The sequence below is a fragment of the Mesoplodon bidens genome (assembly GCF_964165515.1).
Source record: "Mesoplodon bidens genome assembly, chromosome: 14".
NCBI classification, from domain to species: Eukaryota; Metazoa; Chordata; class Mammalia; order Artiodactyla; family Ziphiidae; genus Mesoplodon; species Mesoplodon bidens.
The window spans coordinates 43,254,689-43,277,793 of NC_138170.1; the positions used below are offsets into that span (position 1 = coordinate 43,254,689).

A 23,105-nucleotide genomic window follows, 5' to 3' on the forward strand; every position below is an offset into this window, starting at 1 on the left:
CACCAGGGAAGCCCTTTCCTTTTTTTTTGATGTGGACCATTTTTAAAGTCTTTATTGGATTTGTTACAATATTGCTTCTGTTTTATGTTTTGGTTTTTTGGCCTCGAGGCATGTGGGATTTTAACTCCCCGACCAGGAATCGAACCCACACTCCCTGCATTGGTAGGCAAAGTATTAACCACTGGACCGCCAGGGAAGTCCCTGTATCATATTTTAAAGATTATTCTCTTTTCAACTTTTTTTGTGATTCGTTAACATTAGAGAAACGGATAGCTTATATAGTTATTCCTCTCATTGAGTGTATTGTTTATATAGATGTTTATCAATAGAGGTCACTTTCTGGAGCATTTAATTCATGATCCTAAAAGGTTTTATCTTGTTTCACCCAGATTGTGTATATGAATCTTTATTGAACACTGCTATTGACGTAGATTCACTAGAAGCACACTCACATTTAGATGAAGTCTGGATCAAAGAAGTGATAAAGAAGTCAGGGATGAAGTTAAAATGGAGCAAATTAAAACAGGACAAAGTCAGAGAAAATAAAGATGCTGTAAAAAGGTAAAACTTAACTGTATAAATTGGGGGAAGGAGACCACATTGTTTTATTCACACTTTTTAATGGAAACATTTGCCTTAAAATTTCTTTTGCAATTAAAATGATGTGTGAGTATAGGTTAAACTTTTCTTTGAAATGCTTAAAGTATCAAAAAGTATATTCAGGTTATTATAAAACTCTAAGAGTTATTTTTCTTAGTTTGCTGAGTGTGTATATTGATTCTGAATTTTAAAATTTTATTCAGTTTGGCTCACTGTTACGAAGATGCCTACAGTAAGTGGACAGTCATTATTATTTTATCATAAGTCATTGTATGTATAGAAGAGGAAAATAGTTATGTCTAAACTAAATGTTGGGTTTTATTGTTAATGGTAGTTCACAGAGGTAACTGTAGATCAGTTCACTGGCTATGAAGTGTTTCTGATATTTAAGAAATGAAACTCCTTTGCTGTTAATTGTAGGCCCCAGGCAGATCCAGCTTTATTAATACCAAGGTCCCCAGTTGTTACTATAATGGGCCATGTTGATCATGGAAAAACGACGTTACTTGACAAACTGCGAAAAACTCAAGTGGCAGCAATGGAAGCTGGAGGCATCACTCAGCACATTGGTGCCTTTCTTGGTATGAACACAGATCACCTTACAATGTGCTTGGGAACCCCATATATTATTTTCTTAAAATAGTGTCACGGTATGAAATATATGAATTTAAAGTAAAAGAAAGGCTAAAGCCTAAAGCCATTGGTTTGATGAAATGTAGAGCTGGTGGTTAATAAAGGTTATTTTGTACAGTGTATAAGAAGAAAATTATACCTTTTGTATTCTAGCTCATTCTTAGTTTGGTTTAATGAACCTAAGACTCTTCAATGCTAGGTTGTCATAATGTTACCATTCATAATTGAGTAACATCTGTCATTTGCTGAACACCTAGCATGTGCCCAGCACTGTTCTGAGCACCTTATATGCTTTATCTTTTTTTATCTTCGCAATATCATGAGGTAGGTATTAATATTCCTACATACATATAAGGAGGCTGAGGCTTGTTTAGGTTGAGTTACTTGCTCAAAGTACACAGCTTGTAAAGTGGCAAAGCCAGCATTTAAACCCAAGGCTGTTGGACTCAAATCCTGAGCTTCTAACTGTGTACTAAATTGCCTCTGTTGCTCAGGACAGTTGTGCAGCTGGTGTTTGCTAATTCAGGAGTGGCTGCCTAGACAACTATCAGTCTGGTTTTTTCTCCAGAATATATTCCAGTTGGTACATTTATGAAAGTAGTTATATTCTAGAAATAGGTCGAGTTTTAGTTTGAAATTATTACATGAAAAGAAAACCTTAAAGATCTCACTGGTATGTTATCACTTTTCATTGTGGAATGATGATCCAAATGCATTGTTCTGATTAATGGAAAGAATAAAATTATTTTGAAGAATTATTGATTGTGTTGATACGGTCACGTATATTCCTTTGTATTAAGGAAGCATATATTTGAGTGCTTAGAGTTCTTGGATTTCTGTTTCCACAGTTTCTCTGCCTTCTGGGGAAAAGATAACCTTTCTTGATACTCCAGGACATGCTGCTTTCTCAGCAATGAGAGCCAGAGGTGCTCAGGTCACTGACATTATCATATTGGTTGTAGCTGCAGATGATGGAGTGATGAAACAAACTGTAGAATCCATTCAGCATGCCAAAGATGCTCAAGGTACTGTGGCTGACTTACATGTATCAGGAAGGAAGTTGCTTTCTTTTTTTTAAAGGATCTACTACAGAGTCACTGTTTTTACATGTTGCTTATTTAATCTTCCTGGCAATCCCAGGATTATTATACCTGTTCTACAGGTAAGGTGCAAAGAAAGTTGAATTGTTTTCCCAGAGACATTAACTACTAAGAAGAGTATAGCAGGATTCAACTTGGGACTTGTGACCACAAGTATATTCCTTCCTCTACTATTTACTGACTTGGCATGGTGTGACAATTTAACAGTCTCAAATGACTTTTTAGAAAACATTTTAGGGCTTCCCTGGTGGTGCAGTGGTTGAGAGTCCGCCTGCCAGTGCAGGGGACACGGGTTCGTGCCCCGGTCCAGGAGGGTCCCACATGCCGCGGAGCGGCTGGGCCCGTGAGCCATGGTCACTGAGCCTACGCGTCTGGAGCCTGTGCTCCACAACGGGAGAGGCCACAACAGTGAGAGGCCCACGTACCGCAAAATAAATAAATAAATAAATAAATAAATAACATTTTAACGTTTAACAGCTATAAAAGTAAGCCTAGAATAATGAACCCCATGTACCCATCACCTCAATTCATTAGGAGTTACAAAGTTGTGATATTCTAATTGTTATTCCTTATTCATTTATTATCTGGAATTCTTCTCTAAAAGAAACTTTTACCTCATCTGCTTTAAATAAGTTCTCATTTGGTCAAAGGTATAAAATCGAAACTTTCGGAAAATATTTGGCTATCTTCTCCCTTATTTCTCCATTTAAAAATTGTAATAATAGGGAATTCCCTGGCAGTCCAGTGGTTAGGACTGCACACTTTCACTGCCGAGGGCACAAGTTCAGTCCCTGGTTGGGGAACTAAGATCTTGCAAGCCACATGGCGTGACCAAGAAAAAAGAAATTGTAATAATAAACACCACACACATACTTTGTACATTCATTCTCATTGTGATATGACCCTACACCCACTGAGAAAATACTGTTGTCTTGAGAAAATGCACCTGATGGAATGCGTCATATTCCCCTAGGTTTGTTGGCAAGAAAAAAAGGAAAGGGTTGACAATCATTGATCTAGTCCAGTTTTTTTTTTTCATCTCACAACATGAAAACTAAGACCCAGAGGGTGGCAGGAACTTCCCCAGTTACAGTTAATTTGCAACATGCCTGCATTTGGAATCCAGTCTTCTAGCTTGTGTTCCTCTCTTTATTTTTTAATTCCTCAAAACTACCTTTGTGGAATGGGCTATGTTCTTAATGATCCTAGGGAATTTAATAAAAATAAGAGTAGTAAATCTGTCAGGGACCCCGTAACAAAGCAGTTGGTTGAGATATGATAAATTCCTTACATCATGCTTTCTGTATCTGTTCTCTTGGTGCCTGTTAAGTTCCAGCTGATCAATATAGAATGTACCTTTTCATAATAATAGGCTATGGATTGCATAGCTCTTTCGTGTCTGTTTTCAATTTCTATTCCTTTGATACCTGAGAAAATTGCAGAGTTGGTGAAACTCAATCAGAATTATCTCCTAGAATTTTGTGTGAGTTCTCTAATGAAAGGGTATGTTTAGTAATGACAAGTAGATTATAAGATTATTTGGTTCATTCATTAAGTAAACATTTATTGAGAATCTACTTTGTGTCAGTCACTCAGCTAAGTGTGTATGAAGAAAGAGTTGCTGTAAATCCTAAAAGAAAGTTTACAATAATGGTACTTAGTTTCACCCCAGGGTGAGATGTTGGCTTTTAACAGGGAATTAAACTCCTGGAAAGAAGAGGCAAATGATCTAGTGGTATTAGAATTAGAATCTTCTCTTGATTTTTTTTTTTTTTTTTTTTTTTTTTGCGGTACGTGGGCCTCTCACTGTTGTGGCCTCTCCCGTTGCGGAGCACAGGCTCCAGACGCGCAGGCTCAGCGGCCATGGCTCACGGGCCCAGCTGCTCCGCGGCATGTGGGATCTTCCCGGACCGGGGCACGAACCCGTGTCCCCTGCATCGGCAGGCGGACTCTCAACCATTGCGCCACCAAGGAAGCCCCTTGATTTTTTTTTTTTCTGGAGATTATCTCTAGTGTAGTTGCTGATCTTGCTTTCAGATTTAAGGATAGTCCTTTCTCTACCCTAAATACTGTTGTGTGTTTTGTTTTTGTTTTTTAATCAGCATAATTGCGTATTCTTAATTCAGAATCTTATACTTGCAGTTTTGACATCTCTCATCTGGAATCCTTCATGTGTATAAAGTAGAGTAGGTGGGTGTAAAGTGGGTCTTTTCAGGTCTTTTGTTAGATAAATACATCCACTGGGTCAGGAGAAAGCCAGAAAACGTTGGCATCTTTCATTGTGAATACCTGGAGTTGAAGTGTCATCATTTGCACTCTTCTTAACTCTGTCTCTTTCAGTTCCTATTGTCCTTGCCATAAACAAATGTGACAAAGCTGAGGCTGATCCTGAGAAAGTGAAAAAAGAACTGCTAGCTTATGATGTGGTATGTGAGGATTATGGAGGCGATGTTCAAGCAGTGCGTGTTTCTGCACTCACGGTAAGTGCAGGCACCTCAGAGACAGTGTGTTCAGATGGGAGTGCTACACATCATGCACATAGTGCCTTATACCTAGAGAACATTTTGACATCCATAATTTTTAAAAATTCTCTGAGAACTAGGCAAAGCTGGTATCATTATCCTAGTTTGGCAGATTAGAAATTAGGCTCAGAAAGATTAGTCATCAATCCAGAGGAGTCAGGTTTACCTATGCTTTTCTTACTATGAGGTACTTAGAATGAGGAGAATAAGTGGTGAATGATGTGGGGATAGGATAATAGTAGGATAAAGACTGTTTTAAGCAGAAACGAAATTCAGTTGGTAATAAAAAGTGCTTGTTTTTAAAGTGAAAATCTATAGAATAGGTCTTAGGACATTTAAGAGAAATTTAAACAAATAAAACTTTTTACTAATACAGTGTTGAAATATTTTGGTTCAGTTATTGATTGACTCAGTGTTTCTATGAACTAAATTGCTCTAAGTTTTATAATGTTATTTATGATGAATTCCATTTTCTTTTAAATTACCAATTATTCTCTTCTGGATAAAATACACCAAGGAAGCTCAGTACTTGCTTTGTGATAGCATTTTCCAATTCTCTTGTCTTATACAGGTTGCTGCTAAGTAAAAATTTGCTTTTTTGTCCATTCTTACCATATTCCATGGTTTACTTATAATATGGACTTTTTTTCTTCTGATCATTTGGTGAAGAAATTGTACTTTATTTGGCCACCTTCCTCCAATTGTCTCATTTCATCTTTACTTTTCCTAAATTTGTTACCTCCAAGATGATTAGAAGTTATACCTCTGTTAATAGTAAAACTATGCCTCTTTTTCTCTGAAACTCATAAAATGCCACCTTACTTTGTCATCTTTCTACTATACCTTGATTGTTACTACAATGTGAAAACCAGATGGCAAGATTAGAACATTTGAAGACATGACCACCTTTTGTGCCCAGATATTAGATGAGTAGATAGATAGGTGTAAAGCTGCTTAGGCAAATTTGGAGGCATGGCAGAGATGAATCCTGGGAATGGAGGTAAGAGAGTGGCAGGGAAGTAAGATGAGGCCTTCTTTTCCGAGGAAGAACAGAGGACTCTTCATGCAAAGAAACAACCCCAGCTCTGCTTTTCAGAGCCTTAGAAAGCATAGTAGACATAGATCATTAAAGGTGAAAGAATCATCTAATCTAGCTCCTTCATTTTACAGTTGAGGAAAGGTGATCCAGGAGGTGAACTGATTTTCCAAGGTTGTACAGCTGGGTAGTTGCAGAGTATAGGTTATAGCTTGGGTCTAGTCAGTGCTTTTTCTCCTTATTTATTTAATAAGAGTAAATAGTGTTTGATTTACTTATTTTACAGGATTCTTGAGTGGGTCAGATGAAATCAGTGAAAGCTTGTTCAATTGGATAGGACTTCAATTGTAATGTAGCATTGTAAAGAAAGTGAGAGGAAGAAAACACAATTGTAGAGACAGATGGAGGACAGAGGGAGAAAGAAGCATGTGTTTATAAAAGGGTATTAACACACTCTAGTAGCTATTCTTAAAAATATATAGATAGATAATATATATAATATATATATTATATATATAATATCTATATGTATAGCCACTGTTCATTGCCAGATCTGTCTCTGGGTCAGATTTTCTTGCTTACCTCTTCTTCCCTCCCTCCCTTCCTCCCTCCCTTCCTTCTTTCCTTCCGTCAAATAGGTAATTCATGTTTTTGGTTTTTTTTTTAACATCTTTATTAGAGTATAATTGCTTTACGATGGTGTGTTAGTTTCTGCTTTATAACAAAGTGAATCAGCTATACATATACATATATCCCTATATCTCCTCCCTCTTGTGTCTCCCCGCCCACCCTTCCTATCCCACCCCTCTAGGTGGTCACAGAGCACCGAGCTGATCTCCCTGTGCTATGCGGCTGCTTCCCACTAGCTATCAGTTTTACATTTGGTAGTGTATATAAGTCCATGCCACTCCCATTTTGTCCCAGATTACCCTTCCCCTCCGCGTGTCCTCAAGTCCATTCTCTACGTCAGCATCTTTATTCCTGTCCTGCCCCTAGGTTCCTCATAACCATTTTTTCTTTTTTTTTTAATTCCATATATATGTGTTAGCATACGGTATTTGTTTTTCTCTTTCTGACTTACTTCACTCTGTATGACAGACTCTAGGTCCATCCACCTCACTACAAATAACTCAGTTTCGTTTCCTTTTATGGCTGAGTAATATTCCATTGTGTAACTGTGCCACATCTTCTTCATCTGTTCATCTGTCAATGGACACTTAGGTTGCTTCCATGTCCTGGCTATTGTAAATAGAGCTGCAGTGAACACTGTGGGACATGACTCTTTGAATTATAGTTTTCTCAGGGTATATGCCCAGCAGTGGGATTGCCGAGTCATATGGTAGTTCTACTTTTAGTTTTTTAAGGACCTCCATACTGTTCTCCATAGTGGCTGTATCAATTTACATTCCCACCAACAGTGCAAGAGGGTTCCCTTTTCTTCACTCCCTCTCCAGCATTTATTGTTTGTAGATTTTTTGATGATGGCCATTCTGACCCGTGTGAGGTGATAACCTCATTGTAGTTTTGATTTGTGTTTCTCTAATGATTAATGATGTTGAGCATTCTTTCATGTGTTTGTTGACAATCTGTATATCTTCTTTGGAGAAATGTCTATTTAAGTCTTCTGCCCATTTTTGGATTGTTTTTTTTTTGATATTGAGCTGCATGAGCTTCTTGTATATTTTGGAGATTAATCCATTGTCAGTTGCTTCATTTTCAAATATTTTCTCCCATTCTGAGGGTTGTCTTTTCATCTTGTTTACGGTTTCCTTAGCTGTGCAAAAGCTTTTTTAAGTTTCATTAGGTCCCATTTGTTTATTTTGTTTTTATTTCCATTTCTCTAAGAGGTGGGTCAAAAATGATCTTGCTGATTTATGTCATAGAGTGTTCTGCCTCTGTTTTCTTCTAAGAGTTTTATAGTGTCTGGCCTTACATTTAGGTCTTTAATCCATTTAGAGTTTATTTTTGTGTATGGTGTTAGGGAGTGTTCTAATTTCATTCTTTCACATGTAGCTGTCCAGTTTTCCCAGTACTACTTATTGAAGAGGCTATCTTTTCTCCATTGTACATTCTTGCCTCCTTTATCAAACATAAGGTGACCATTTGTGCGTGGGTTTATCTCTGGGCTTTCTATCCTGTTCCATTGATCTGTATTTATGTTTTTGTGCCAGTACCATACTGTCTTGATTACTGTAGCTTTGTAGTATAGTCTGAAGTCCGGGAGCCTGATTCCTCCAGCTCCGTTTTTCTTTCTCAAGATTGCTTTGGCTATTCGGGGTCTTTTGTGTTTCCATACAAATTGTGAAATTTTTTGTTTGAGTTCTGTGAAAAATGCCATTGGTAGTTTGACAGGGATTGCACTGAATCTGTAGATTGCTTTGGGTAGTATAGTCATTTTCACAAGGTTGATTCTTCCAGTCCAAGAACATGGTATATCTGTCCATCTGTTTGTATCATCTTTAATTTCTTTCATCAGTGTCTTATAGTTTTCTGCATACAGGTCTTTTATCTCCTTAGGTAGGCTTATTCCTAGCTATTTTATTCTTTTGGTTGCAGTGGTAAATGGGAGTGTTTCCTTAATTTTTCTTTCAGATTTTTCATCACTAGTGTATAGGAGCGCAAGAAATTTCTGTGCATTAATTTTGTATCCTGCTACTTTACCAAATTCATTGATTACCTCTAGTAGTTTTCTGGTAGAGTCTTTAGGATTCTCTATGTATAGTATCATGTCATCTGCAAACAGTGACAGCTTTACTTCTTTTCCAATTTGTATTCCTTTTATTTCTTTTTCTTCTCTGATTGCTGTGGCTAAAACTTCCAAAACTATGTTGAATAATAGCAGTGAGACTGGGCAACCTTGTCTTGTTCCTGATCTTAGTGGAAATGCTTTCAGCTTTTTACCATTGAGAAAGGTGTTGGCTGTGGGTTTGTCATATATGGCCTTTATTATGTTGAGGTAAGTTCCCTCTATGCCTACTCTCTGGAGGGTTTTTATCATAAATGGGTGTTGAATTTTGTCAAAAGCTTTTTCTGCATCTATTGAGTTGATCACATGGTTTTTCTCCTTCAGTTTGTTAATACGGTGTATCACATTGATTGATTTGCATATATTGAAGAATCCTTGCATTCCTGGGATAAACCCCACTTGATCATGGTGTATGATCCTTTTAATGTGTTGTTGGATTCTGTTTGCTAGTATTTTGTTGAGGATTTTTGCATCTATGTTCATCAGTGATATTGGCCTGTAGTTTTCTTTCTTTGTAACATCTTTGTCTTCTTTTGGTATCAGGGTGATGGTGGCCTCGTAGAACGAGTTTGGGAGTGTTCCTCCCTCTGTTATATTTTGGAAGAGTTTGAGAAGGATAGGTGTTAGCTCTTCTCTAAATGTTTGATAGAATTCGCCTATGAAGCCATCTGATCCTGAGCTTTTGTTTGTTGGAAGATTTTTAATCACAGTCTAATTTCAGTGCTTGTGATTGGTCTGTTTATATTTTCTATTTCTTCTGGTTCAGTCTTGGAAAGTTGTGCTTTTCTAAGAATTTGTCCATTTCTTCCAGGTTGTCCATTTTATTGGCATATAGTTGCTTATAGTAATCTCTCATGATCCTTTGTATTTCTGCAGTGTCAGTTGTTAGTTCAGCTTTTTCATTTCTAATTCTGTTGATTTGCATCTTCTCCCTTTTTGTTTTTTTTCGGTACGCGGGCCTCTCACTGTTGTGGCCTCTCCCGTTGCGGAGCACAGGCTCCGGACGCGCAGGCTCAGCGGCCATGGCTCACGGGCCCAGCCGCTCCGCGGCATGTGGGATCTTCCAGGACCAGGGCACGAACCCGTGTCCCCTGCATCGGCAGGTGGACTCTCAACCACTGCGCCACCAGGGAAGCCCTCTGCCTTTTTTTCTTGATGAGTCTGGCTAATGGTTTATCAATTTTGTTTATCTTCTCAAAGAACCAGCTTTTAGTTTTATTGATCTTTGCTATTGTTTCCTTCATTTGTTTTTCATTTATTTCTGATCTTTATGATTTCTTTCCTTCTGCTAACTTTGGGGTTTTTTTGTTCTTCTTTTTCTGGTTGCTTTAGATGTAAGGTTAGGTTGTTTATTTGAGATGTTTCTTGTGTCTTGAGGTAGGATTGTATTGCTATAAACTTCCCTCTTAGAACTGCTTTTGCTACATCCCATAGGTTTTGGGTTGTCGTGTTGTCATTATCATTTGTTTCTAGGTATTTATGATTTCCTCTTTGATTTCTCCAGTGATCTCTTGGTTATTAAGTAGTGTATTGTTTAGCCTCCATGTGTCTGTATGTTTTACAGATTTTCTCCTGTAATTGATATCTAGTCTCGTAGCATTGTGTAATTCATGTAATTGATATCTAGTCTCGTAGCATTGTGTAATTCATGTTTTTAATGCTTAAAGAGAAAAGTCTAACTGTCGAGGATTATTTGACTTTCTGATCCTGGTATTTACATTTACAGATATTATTTATTAATATATATTAACAGTTTTTTTTGTTATTAAAGGGCGATAACATGATGGCTTTGGCAGAGGCAACAGTTGCTCTTGCAGAAATGTTAGAATTGAAAGCAGACCCTACTGGTCCAGTTGAAGGAACAGTAATAGAATCTTTCACAGACAAAGGAAGAGGGTAGGTCTGTTAAAATGCTTGCTTTCTAATAATTTTATTTCATTTTTTTATGACTTGATTATAAAACAGTATCTTATGTTTATTGCACATTATTGTTAGTCCCTGAACAATATTTTCAAAGCATTTGTTTCTAAAAATATGGATTTCCCTGGCAGTCCAGTGGTTAAGACTCTGCGCTTCCACTGCAGGGGGCACGGGTTCGATCCCTGGTTGGGGAAGTTATGCATGCCGCTGCGGTGCAGCCAAAGAAAAAAAAATTTTTTTATAAAAATAAAAAGTATTTTATTGCACTGGCACACAGAATGCAAACATGCAGTTATCAGTAGATCATAGCAAATATGTGTATACATTTAGTAGTCATATTTAGGTGACTTAGTAGTTCAATTTGCTTGATTTTTTTTTCCCCCACTGACTTAACTGAATTGCTGAAGCCTTATAGACTAACGTAACTTGGAATAAAATAGCAATTGTTGCATTTTAGGGTTTCTAAATTCTTTATGTCCTTACCCATTAATATATAGTAAGATTGTTGGAATAGTGTTCTCTTCTTTAATTTCCCTCCCTATTAGCAAAAGAGGTCTTTTCACTGCTTAACAAATTAGGTATAGAAAGGAGATTAGGATTCTGTCAGAACACTTAGCTTGTCTGCACACTTCACTACCATAACCTTACAAGAAATGTTTTTTGTTTTCTTTTTTTTTTAATTGTGGTAAAAAGTACATAATATTAAATTTACCATCTTAACCATTTTGAAACATACAGTTCAGTAGTATTAAGTATATTCATATTGTTGTGCAATAGATCTCTAGAACTTTTTCATCTTGCGAAACAAACTCTATACCCATGAAGCACTAATTTCCCCGCCCTCCTCCCCGCAGCCTTTGGCAACTGTCTTTCAGTAGTTGTTTCCATGATTTTGACTACTTTAGATACTTCATATGAGTGGAATCATATAATATTGTCCTTTTTGACTGGCTTATTTCATTTAGCATATGTTCATCCAGGAGGTTCATCCGTATTCTAGTATGTGACAGGATTTTCTTTTTTTAAGGTTTTATATACTCCATTATATATATAGAGTGCATGTTCTTTATCCATTCTTCCATTGATGGACATTTAGGTTGTAATTATGAAGAAATGTCATTATAGTATGAAAAACTGTTTGAGAAGTGGTGGAATTAACCCTGTGTGTTCAAATTATATATTTTTTAATCTCATAAAGATATCTTTACTGAGAAAGTGCCATTACATCCTGATTATTGCATTAAGAGTATATACTTTTATTTTCATATTAGTCCTGTTACTACAGCTATAATTCAAAGAGGAACTTTGAGAAAAGGCTCCATTCTGGTTGCTGGAAAGAGTTGGGCAAAAGTACGCTTAATGTTTGATGAAAATGACAAAGCAATCAATGAGGCCTATCCCAGCATGCCAGTGGGAATTATAGGCTGGAGAGACCTCCCTTCTGCAGGAGATGAAATTCTTGAAGTAGAATCTGAGGTATATCAAGCTTAATTCCTATACAGTAGATATGATATAATGATTTAAAATATCAATCTATACTGTTATACCAAATAAGTAATAAATAATTCAGTACTATAACAGGCTGTGAGGAGGGGCCAGTGATGTCATTTTAGAGTTTGGCTGTAAAATTTGGCTTTTAAAATTTGAGATAAGATTTTTAAATTATTTCAAATTTACACAAAGCCTCCATATTAAAGTTTTATAAGTTTAAAATTAGTGGTTTCATATATGAGCTAGCCTAATTTCATAGTGGAGGAAAAAACCAGCAGTTACTGGTTTCTATTTAGTTAAATAATTCCCTTTTTTCCCCCCCTATAAAGCCAAGGGCACGTGAAGTTATTCACTGGAGGAAGTATGAGGAAGAACAGGAGAAAAATAAAGAGGATCTGGAATTAATAGAAGAAAAGCGAAAGGAACACCAAGAAGCACATCGGAAAGCTCGTGAGAAGTATGGCACTTTGCACTGGAAGGAGAGGTCATTTATAAAGTACAAAATAAAAAAACAGCAGCAACCCTTAAAGCCAAAAGAAAAAGCAGGAGGAGATTCAAATGTACTTCCTATAATTATTAAAGGTGACTTTTAAAAGATTTTACTTTACAACTCATTTTAGGAATATATGTATTTCGTCATTCTCACAATTAATTTGGGCCATTAAATTTAAGTTAAAATGATTTCAGTGTTTTGGGGGGGAATTTTTTAAAATTGAGATATACTTGACATGTAACATTATATTAGTTTCATAATGATTCAGTATTTGCATATATATTCAGTATTTGCATATATATTTGCATATATTTTCATAATGATTCAGTATTTGCATATATGGTGAAATGATCACCATAATAAGTCTAGTTAACACCTGTCACCATCCTTAGTTATAAAATTTTTTTTTCTTGAGCACTTTTAATATCTACTCTCCTAGCAACTTTCAAATATGCAATACAGTGTTATTAACTATAGTCACCATGCTGCATATTATATTCCCATGACATATTTACTTTATAACTGGAAGTTTGTACCTTTTGACCCTCTTCACCCTTTTTGCCCAACCCCTCACTGGGGGAGATTTCCTTAGTAAACATTTATCTAGTGGACTTTGTTGTAAATGTACATTTGGTTCTTTATACTTTATTCAGTTAAGTAGATATTTATAATGCTAAACCTAAAGAAAAGTGGATTTTGTGGTAAATACTATTCCTATTATTGCTTTAAATAGATTATTGTCATTTTTGCGTCTGTTAATTTCTAACTCCTAACACCAATAATTTTAAACTTTGCTGCATTTAGGTGATGTTGACGGTTCCGTTGAGGCCATTTTGAACATTATGGATTCCTATGATGCTTCACATGAGTGTGAACTAGAGTTAGTACATTTTGGTGTGGGTGATATTAGTGAAAATGATGTTAACCTTGCTGAAACATTTCATGGTGAGGATTCCATTTCCTGTTTGTTTAACTGTGTTCCCTAGAGCATACTCTGGACCTTTTGCTTCTGTCTTTTGTTGCTGGGCTAGTCACACCTGACATTTTACCCCCATCGGTATCCCCCTTCCTGTTGCAGTTCAGTCTCAGCTAGTGATTGAGGGCAAACGGGATGTGCAGTATTGCAGCCACAGCTCCACTGTGGCTGTCATTGTTGTACTGAAACTTTGGGGAACTATTTCAAGCCCCAGTAGTATTTCTTGAGTGTACCATTACTGCCTCCTCAGCCCTTCCAGTTCCCCACCAAACCCAGGCTTGGTTCTCTCTCTCTCTCTTTCATTTACACTTTTTGAATACTCCTGAATCTGCAATCAGCCTACTCAGTACTTTCCTTCATCTTTTACTTTTGGTTGCCTATTTTTGTTTACTTATAATTTTACAAATTATATTTTTCTTAAATCAAAAGCTCTTTTTAGCTTTATATGCCTTGAAGGCAAGGGGACTGTTTATGAGTCAAACTTACGATACACAGAAAGGGGACTCATGACTGCATGACTCACTTTAACTAGGTTTAACATCTAGGCAAAGCACCAGTGTTATTGAGTGATTAATGAATCATTTAGGAAGGGGGTACTTCATGACCTAACTTGATTAGAATTAGATATTACCTCTACTACTGAAAAGATGTTTTCAATAATGTTGGTTATTTCAAAGTATTTTATGGGCACTGACTTTTCTATTAATGTAGATAGTATGATGCATTGAATGATTTCTTAATGATAATAAGACTTTCAAGGTGGTTCTGTTTTTCTCCTGATTAAGGCATTTGCATAAATTTTTTTTCACACCCCCAAGGTATTTGCAGTTAAATACATTATTTGTTCTTTGGTAAAATGGTCAGCTCCATGGAACTTCTTTCATTTCTTAAACAACTCTTGAACTTTACCAATTAAGTAACTACAGTTGACACTTGAACAACAGGGGTTTGAACTGCGGGTCCACTTATACGTGGATTTTTTCAATAGTAAATATTACAGTACTACAAGATCCGAGGTTGGTTAACTCCTCGGATGTGGAGGAATCGCATTTATATGGAGGGCCAACCATAAATTATGCTCGGATTTTCAACTACACGGAGGATTGGTGCCCCTAACACCTGTGTTGCTCAAGGGTCATCTGTTTTTTGAATATCTTCTGGCCAGCTGAATACCTAAGAGCAAACAACAAAAGTTGTAGACTATAAGATTATAATTAATAATGGAATTGTTATTGAAATAATGTAATATTTCAGTTCTAATCATTTTTTTCTTATTTCTCTGGTATGAAAGCTTCGTTTAGCATATTGCCTTGCACATTATGGTCATTTAAAATAATGTTTCTTAAATGATTGGATTTAAAAATCATAAAGAAATCTTCCTTGTTTAATAAGCCACAATAGAATTTATAAAATCCTTTCATTAATTTAAAAATTAACTAGTTTTTGTGAGAAAAAATTATAGAATTTACCTCTCCTACTCGCTTTTAATTTACATAGAAGCAAAAAATTTAGATTTGAGTTTTGGCTTGAAAGACAAACTGTTTAATGCAATATTTGTGCTACTTTATTGTATTTATGCTTGCCAGGTGTTATATACGGCTTCAATGTGAATGCAGGCAATGTTATCCAGCAGTCAGCTGCAAAAAAAGGAGTAAAAATTAAACTTCACAAAATCATTTACCGTCTTATTGAAGATTTGCAGGAGGAACTGAGCAGTAGATTGCCCTGCATTGTGGAAGAGCACACAATAGGTGAGTGTTCACTGAATGTTTAAACATTCATATCTAACCTGCTGTAAATAACACTTGAAAGCAAAGTTTAAGGGAAATGTATTTTGCTGTTTAAATATGTTCACTGTTCCAACACATATCCTGTGTTCTAGAAAAAATTGACTACTATAGATAAAGGTTCAGTGTAACTTCGTATGAATTATAAACACCTGCCCTCTGCAAGGTGTTGTGCTTTTGGCTGTGAGGATACAAAGGCAAATAAGGCAGTAAGAACTTGCCCTCTAGTTAGACATAAACCACTAATTGTAATACAGAGTAGACTGGGATGGGAGGCATAAACATTATTAACAGTGTTGTGGAAGGAGCCATTGATTTTGTCCAGCAGCTGGCAAAGAAATCCACCATGAGAAGAAAATTTACTTTAAATATTAAACACTTAAAAATATTTTTTTCTAACATATCCCTTGGCCAGTTTAACGGCTAAGTTTATTTCAGATGGACTGAATCAGTTTATCTGTTCTTTTTCCTCCCCACATCCAGATATTTTTGGTTAACTTTTAATTTTGATGATAGTTTTATATTTCCAGAAAAATTAGTGGAAAAGTATAAGCAACTCCCTCCCAGTTCACCAGTTGTTTACATTTTGCCCCATTTGCTTTAGTCCTCCCCCTTCACACACACACACACTTTTTTTTTTTCTGGGCCATTTGATAGTAAATTTGAGATATTGTGTTCATTTGCCCCTAAATATTTGCATTTCCTAAACACAAGGATGTTCTCGTATAAAACTGCAGAACAAGTATCAAACTCAGGAAATTGAAGATTAATACTCTTATCTAAGTCACAGTCCATATTCCAATTTTGTTCATTGTCCCTATATAATGTACTTTATAAATATATATTTTTCCTTCAGGATCACAGATTAGGTTCTTCAGTCTTTTTTGACCTTGACATTTTTGAAGTGTATATAGGCCAGTGATTTTGTTGAATGTACTTTAATTTGGATTTGTCTGTTTCCTCATGATGAGACTCAGTATTTGCATTTTTGGTCCACAGTACAGATTTATTTTAGGCTTTTCTGACCTACTTAACATGATCACACAGAGATTTGTATGTTCTTGTGCTAAGAGCAATTTGGAAAACTGAGTCATATGAGGGTTTCCAGGGGTAAGTGAGCACCAAATAACACTAACCCTAGGAAACTGGTACATTATAGTGTGTGATACCGTGTCATTATTGGAATTTGTTTTAAATTTCAGTCAGTAAAAAAAAATTAAGCTGACTCACAGAATTAGTACTCTTAAGTGTATATAAATTACCCATGGTGAGATTAAAAATAAATCAGGCAACAACGGATGGTCCATTCAAGAAAATATATTGAGGGACAACTGAAAATTAGGTTTTCATGGAGCAGACAGGAATTATACTAATCTTATCAACTGATAGCATCTTCTATTGCATTTTATTCATCCAAAAAAGTGAGCATTTTTTTTTCATTCTTTTGGTAAGCACATGTAGTTTCGTTGATTTTCTTTTCCAAGAATACCCAAGGGTTTTCATGTTTTTATTTCTAATATTGGCCAGGAAAATAAAGTTGGTTGAGTCAGAGAAAATTAGGACTTCCTTGCACGAGTTTGTAGTTTTTCTCACACCTTTAACTGTTACTCTGCCGAATGTCAGAAATTATGTATCTCTCAGAATTTTTGTTTTCTTTATACTTAATGTTCTCTTCTTCCTAAAGGTGAGGCTTCTATACTAGCTACCTTCTCTGTAACAGAAGGGAAGAAAAAAGTTCCTGTGGCCGGCTGCAGAGTCCAAAAGGGACAGTTAGAAAAGCAAAAAAAATTTAAATTAATACGTAATGGACATGTTATTTGGAAGGGTAAGCAACATAAAACTGTTTCTATAATGTCATATCCAGTCACCAAAACCTGATGATCCTGGGTAACTGAAATCTTTCACTCCCATAATCCTAGTTCAGGCCACTTCTTGCTAACTCATATCTGGCCTCCAGTCCTAATGCCTCTCCCAGGATTGTTAGTCCCCAAATCTTTCTAAGGTTCTAAAAATTGGCCCCAAACTACCTTTCCAGCCATGTCTCTCCTACACTTGGATCCACATCATTATATTTTCATCCTTTCTTAACAACCTTGTGCCTGCATCGTCTTCATCCTGGTGTAACTCATTCTTCAAGTCCCAAGTATAACCCCCATCCCCTGTAGTGTTTACCCTTGAAAAGGGAGACAGTACTTTTCACTACAAATCACATCTTGTTTATAGCAAACTTCATTTTTCTTTGGTTTCCCTGGTATTTCGTCCCATCTTTTAACATGACAGGACTGTAAAATCTAAGAATTTCAGTGTAATTTTCCTTTTAACACCAGACTACAACTGCACTTGTTGGGTACTTATTTGTTGAGTTATATGAACCTTAAGTTTTTTTTTTTTTTTTTAAGGCTCATTAATCTCACTGAAACACCATAAAGATGATATTTCAGTCATCAAAACTGGAATGGATTGTGGTCTTAGTTTGGATGAAGAAAAGATAGTATTTAAAGTGGGAGATGATATTGTCTGTTATGAAGAAAAAGAAGTTCTAGCCAAGACTTCTTGGGATCCAGGATTTTAAAATTATGTTGAAGATGTAAATGATTAAATGTTTTGCTTTATTACAGAGCAACTAGTTTTGTCTTACTAAAGGTAATAATTCACCACTCACTACTGGTCAGAAAGTTCTACCGAGCACTAACAGGTGTAACTGTCAAAACGCTACAGCATTAGGAAACTTTATTTAAGGACGCGTCCAACTAGAAATCCTGGAGTAGGGAAAGAATATGGCTAAAGGGAATTGTTAATTATTGGTATATCAGTGAATCTAATAATCAGTTTAATAAACTTCAAGTGCTTATTTTAGTTCATTGATATCAAGCAGGCCTTCCTGAACTGTGCTCCTTAGATAAAAATATGGTACCAGTCAAATACTGTGAAACTATTATTTTTCAGTGTCAGCAGTACCAATAAGCAAACCTCAGAACTTAAATTCCAAAGAGTTCACACTCAACATTAAAGGACTTTGGGTGAAATTTTTTTTAATAGATCTTTATTGGAGTATAACTGCTTCACAATATTGTGTTACCTTCTATTGTACAACAAAGTGAATCAGCCATATGCAGATGAATTTTTTAACTGGTAAGAGAGCTCTGCCGCCTTTAAACTTCCTTTGTAGGAAACAAGTGTCAATACATTGTAGCTTCTTTTTAGGCAAGGTTATAATATATCAATTCACACAAACCAATGTTTCTCAATCTGGGGGTGGGGGAGGTTCCTCCCCACCCCCCGGGGTCATTTGGCAATGTCTGGATACTTTTGGTTGTGGGGAGGGGTAGTGTGCTACTGGCAGCAAGTGGGTACAGACCAAGGATGCTGTTCACCACCCTATGATACACAGGAAAGTCCCTACAACCAAGAATTATCTGTCAAAAATGTCAATACTGGGGGCTTCCCTGGTGGCGCAGTGGTTGAGAGTCCGCCTACCGATGCAGGGGACACGGGTTCGTGTCCCGGTCCGGGAAGATCCCACATGCCATGGAGTGGCTAGGCCCGTGAGCCATGGCCGCTGAGCCTGCGCTCCACAACGGGAGAGGCCACAACAGTGAGAGGCCCGCGTACCGCAAAAAAAAAAAAGTCAATACTGCTGAGGTACAAAGAAACTGGCCTGTATAGACAGCTGGTATCAAATACAACATAATTCTGCGAAGTACAGGTTACCTAAGAAAATAGTGCATTAATTTAATGCTTAAAACCCACTTTTAAAATCACTGGAATAAAACTCAACATTTAAACGTTAGTTCATTAGTTCATGTCTTTTATTAACCAATATACAATCACTTGTCTTCTGGTTTGTTGAAACAATAGGTCAGACAACATTTGCCACAATAATGTCTGTCAAAGTGGCTGGCCATAAAAACTCCAGCACCACATTCATCTGAAGGGCACTCCCGACGAAGGCGACTGATTTTGCCATTCTCATCCACCTAAAAAGCATAAACTTGCTGTTAAGATAACCTTACAACATATTGTGAAGTCTAGCTTAAATGACTCAAAATATTTAACCTTTTAATCACACAACAGTGATATTTCTTAGTACTTGCCAACAGAAGCACCCCAAATTCTCACCAATAATTACTACAACAAAAAAGTTCAGAGTCTTTAAAGCCCAGCCTTGCAAGAGGTGGACAGAGTTAAGATCTGAACCCAGATCTGACTTCAAAATCAGAAACTTAGTTTGGAATAAAGTAGCTAGAGGTAAACCCCATTATATAGAGCTTATTCAAATACCAAACAGGAAAAAAACCCAAACTTTTAGAGTTTCAAACCAGAGATAAATTATTATTTTTAATAATTTGGCTCACCTTATAGTATTTCAGGACAGCCAGCTTAACCTTCTTTCTCTTATGCTTGTTCTTCTTGGGAGTGGTGTAAGACTTCTTCTTCCTTTTCTTAGCACCACCACGAAGTCTCAACACAAGATGAAGAGTGGACTCCTGTTATTGAACAGAGAACAAAACAGCCTTTAAAAATGGTTACATTGATGCTAGTGCTCCGTGGAGAATGGACAACCAGTATTATGCACATTCTAACTGGATATGACAGGAAGTACACCCACAGATGGGGGAGTCTTAGAAAAAAAGAGGTATCTGATTCCTATATAAACTCTTAGTTCATAGAGATTAAGGAACACGTTAAATTACACCATGGGATGCAATACGCAAAATCCAAAATGTAGAAGACTGTAGCAGCACTTCTCAAATGGTGGTGTAGAAATCACCTGGGAATCTACTGCTAATCTAATGCTATTCTCCCCACTTTTTGAGTATTAGTCAAAATTTCCAAATTAAGATACAAATATTCATACTTAAAGGACTTCCCTGGTGGCGCAGTGGTTAAGAATCCACCTTCCAATGCAGGGGGACACGGGTTCAAGCCCTGGTCCAGGACGATCCCACATGCCGCGGAGCAACTAAGCCCGTGGCCAAAACTACTGAGCCTGCGAGCCACAACTTCTGAGCCCATGCACCACAACTACTGAAGCCTGTATGCCTAGAGCCTGTGCTCCGCAACAAGAGAAGCCACCGCAATGAGAAGCCTGCACACCACAACGAAGAGTAGCCCCTGCTTGCCGCAACTAGAGAAAGCCCACATGCCGCAACAAAGACCCAACACAAGCAAAAATAAAAAAATAAACCATACTTAAAGGGCTGCTTTCCTCCAAACAGACCTTTTGAATGTTGTAGTCAGACAAAGTACGTCCATCTTCCAGTTGCTTGCCAGCAAAGATCAGTCTTTGCTGGTCAGGAGGAATTCCTAATGGGAAACAAGTTGAACAAACAAATTAAGCGACTGCCAAGCAAGCATATCTGCTCAAGATTTACAATCTTGAATCAAATAAATGGTACTAACATCCATCAGTGAGTTCTTACTACACGGAAAGTATAATTGTAAATGTTTAAACGGTTTATCTCATTTAATCCTAATACATGTTAACCACTTTACAGATGAGTATACATGTGTAAATTAACACACGTGAAAGGTACTACAGCTTGGCTCCACGCTGATAAACGTCTGTCTACTGTGTTATTCCAAAAGCATTTTTGTCAATCTGACCTCTTCCCACCCCACAAAGAGCAGGTACGTCTAGCGCCTGACAGAGCCTCTGCAGGTTAGTTTTTCTGAATCAGAAAATATTAACTTGCCTTCCTTGTCCTGGATCTTGGCCTTTACGTTTTCTATTGTATCCGACGGTTCGACCTAGAAGTTTTGAAGTGCAAACGTATAAGTAACACAATCAGGAACTAGAGTAATCACTCCATTCAGCTGGAAGATTATCAGGGAGCCGAGCCGGTGGGGGCTGAAGCCTACCTAGTAGAGCCGCTGGCTCACGCAGCTGGAGACAGGCTCCCCGGCGCGCATGCTCCCTCCCCCAGCCCCGGGCGGCGGCGGCCGGGCCACAAGTGCTCGCGCCCACCTGCGGGGGACGCCACCCTCCCACCTCGCGATCCCGGCAGCGACTACCTGGCGGGAACTACCAGAGGCGACAAACTCGGACTTCAGGCATCGGAAACCTGCCCTAATCCCCAGCTCAGCAAAACAACCCTCCCTTTACGGCCAAGTTTTAGAACCCAGGCTCGGAAACGAATTCTAAGGCGGAAAACAGCGCGCGTGCCGAAACCCGCCTCAGACCGCCCCCCTCCTTCAGGCCGCGGCTTCTCCCACCGCCTGGCCCGTACCTCGAGAGTGATGGTCTTCCCCGTCAGGGTCTTCACGAAAATCTGCATCTTGGCGGCGGTGCCACCTGAGGGTGAGGAAAAGGAGGAAACGGGTGAGGTTGGGGATAAAGGAGGCGCGATGGCCGGCCGCGGGCCGAAGGACGGCCGAGAGAATATACTCACCGTAGATGGCGGATCCGAAAAGAAGAGCAGCACGCCGGCCCACGGGCTTTCCCGGGGCCCCCGCGGAGGCCCCGCCTCCTAGGCGGCCACGCCAAATGCCTGAGCGCTGTCGCAGCGGCTGTCCAGTCACGTGCCAGACCAGATAGTGACCTCATTTCTCCTCCCGGTAGCCTGGCTTATTTCTCACTTTAGCTTTCAGAACGCTCTTGAAATAGCGGGTTTAAGCAACTTAAAAATGTCTTTAAAAGAATTTTCCACCGTAGTTGACGTGGCTAAGAGGGTCTTTAAAAGGGGGTGGGGTTGAGGGGGCCTCATGAGGAAAACGGAGGAAATGGACGTGTCTTCTGGGAATTGTAGTTTTCCGCTGCTTTCTTTTCTCTAGGACTACTCGTCCCAAGATGCAGTTCCACAGCCTCGGGCTCCCTAGTTACTATCGCCTAGCCCTGGCGTCGGGGTTTGGAGGAAGGGGTTAAGGTGAGGAGGGAGCGAGGGTGAAGTGCAGTAATGGTTTCGGGGAAGGGGGAAACGAGTCGGAAGTGACTAGGAGGGAAGGTTAAGAGGCTGGGGAAGAGTGGGGGACCGAAAGTGTCATCGCCCACTTACTGAGGCGGTGAGGGGCGGATGATCAGCGATCTACCACCAGACGCTCCCCTGGGCCTTCAAGGGAAGGGCACACCTGTGGCCAACTCCAGGCAAGCTGAAAAATAGGTGGTATCCTCAAAACCTCTTGTCCGTCCTTGTCTCTCCCTGTAGCCCCTCCCCGCCTTCAACCCCGGATGTTCTCCTAGTTTAAGGAAGGTTCTGTGTTATATGTCACTACGCAGTGTGAAACGGTTTAATATGTTGAAAATCTCAGGAGTTTTCAAATTTTCAAATGAGGCCGCATGGGAAGGAAACCCGCGGAAAGGTTTATTTATTGTAGAATTTCCAAGTTTGGAGCTTGGAGTTGTGGTGAAAGTCCTAAGAGGAAGTTTTGGGAGTATGGGTGGGGGGCTGTCTTGGCAAGGCGGGCGAGTTAACTCCCTTTCCCTGGCCTTTCGCCGCTGCGCAACCACAGAATCCTGTGCGTGCACCTTCCTAATGTCTTCTCTATCTCTCTGTGCCCTCCTCTCTGCATCTCCATCCCCAAATTCAGGCTCCTTAATTTTCTCTGTCCCCAGTCTTTTTCTAACCCACCTTCACTTTTGCCTCCAACATATTATAAAAAGTAAAAATGATTATGTCATTAATGCTACTTCACCTTCAAGATAAAATCCAAATTCCTTAGTGTGATAGTCAGCCTCTGCCTTCCTTACAGCCTAGTCTGCCAAACCCATTACTCACTTATCATTGAGCTAATTGAAGTTCCTGACAAGCTCTTTCATGCTTTGGCACTTCTGAAGAAAACGTTTCTTCTCTGTGGAACGCTC

The 23,105-nt window shown here is 38.4% G+C and overlaps 2 protein-coding genes across 13 annotated transcripts in view; one reads left to right on the forward strand and one right to left on the reverse strand.

The window, feature by feature from the left end:
- The window catches only part of MTIF2 (mitochondrial translational initiation factor 2), a 42,895-nt gene extending 24,972 nt beyond the window's left edge, over window positions 1-17,923 (forward strand). For all 12 annotated transcript variants that reach the window (XM_081254531.1, XM_081254535.1, XM_081254538.1 and 9 more), the window contains 11 exons: window positions 390-561; window positions 1,021-1,181; window positions 2,082-2,258; window positions 4,674-4,813; window positions 10,409-10,533; window positions 11,829-12,033; window positions 12,378-12,630; window positions 13,346-13,486; window positions 15,104-15,268; window positions 16,989-17,129; window positions 17,704-17,923. In XM_081254531.1, the coding sequence (XP_081110657.1) occupies window positions 390-561; window positions 1,021-1,181; window positions 2,082-2,258; window positions 4,674-4,813; window positions 10,409-10,533; window positions 11,829-12,033; window positions 12,378-12,630; window positions 13,346-13,486; window positions 15,104-15,268; window positions 16,989-17,129; window positions 17,704-17,876 (1,853 nt within the window). In that variant the 3' untranslated portion in view covers window positions 17,877-17,923. The remainder of the gene's footprint in view (window positions 1-389; window positions 562-1,020; window positions 1,182-2,081; window positions 2,259-4,673; window positions 4,814-10,408; window positions 10,534-11,828; window positions 12,034-12,377; window positions 12,631-13,345; window positions 13,487-15,103; window positions 15,269-16,988; window positions 17,130-17,703) is intronic.
- Window positions 17,924-19,095: 1,172 nt separating this feature from the next.
- Window positions 19,096-21,778, reverse strand: RPS27A (ribosomal protein S27a). The gene is made up of 6 exons (XM_081254544.1): window positions 21,697-21,778; window positions 21,535-21,599; window positions 21,001-21,055; window positions 20,526-20,611; window positions 19,660-19,791; window positions 19,096-19,281 (listed from the first exon to the last, which is right to left on the reverse strand). Exons 2-6 carry the CDS (start codon window positions 21,580-21,582, stop codon window positions 19,132-19,134), a joined length of 471 nt encoding a protein of 156 aa, XP_081110670.1. The 5' UTR covers window positions 21,583-21,599; window positions 21,697-21,778; the 3' UTR covers window positions 19,096-19,131.
- Between the last annotated feature and the right edge of the window lie 1,327 nt (window positions 21,779-23,105).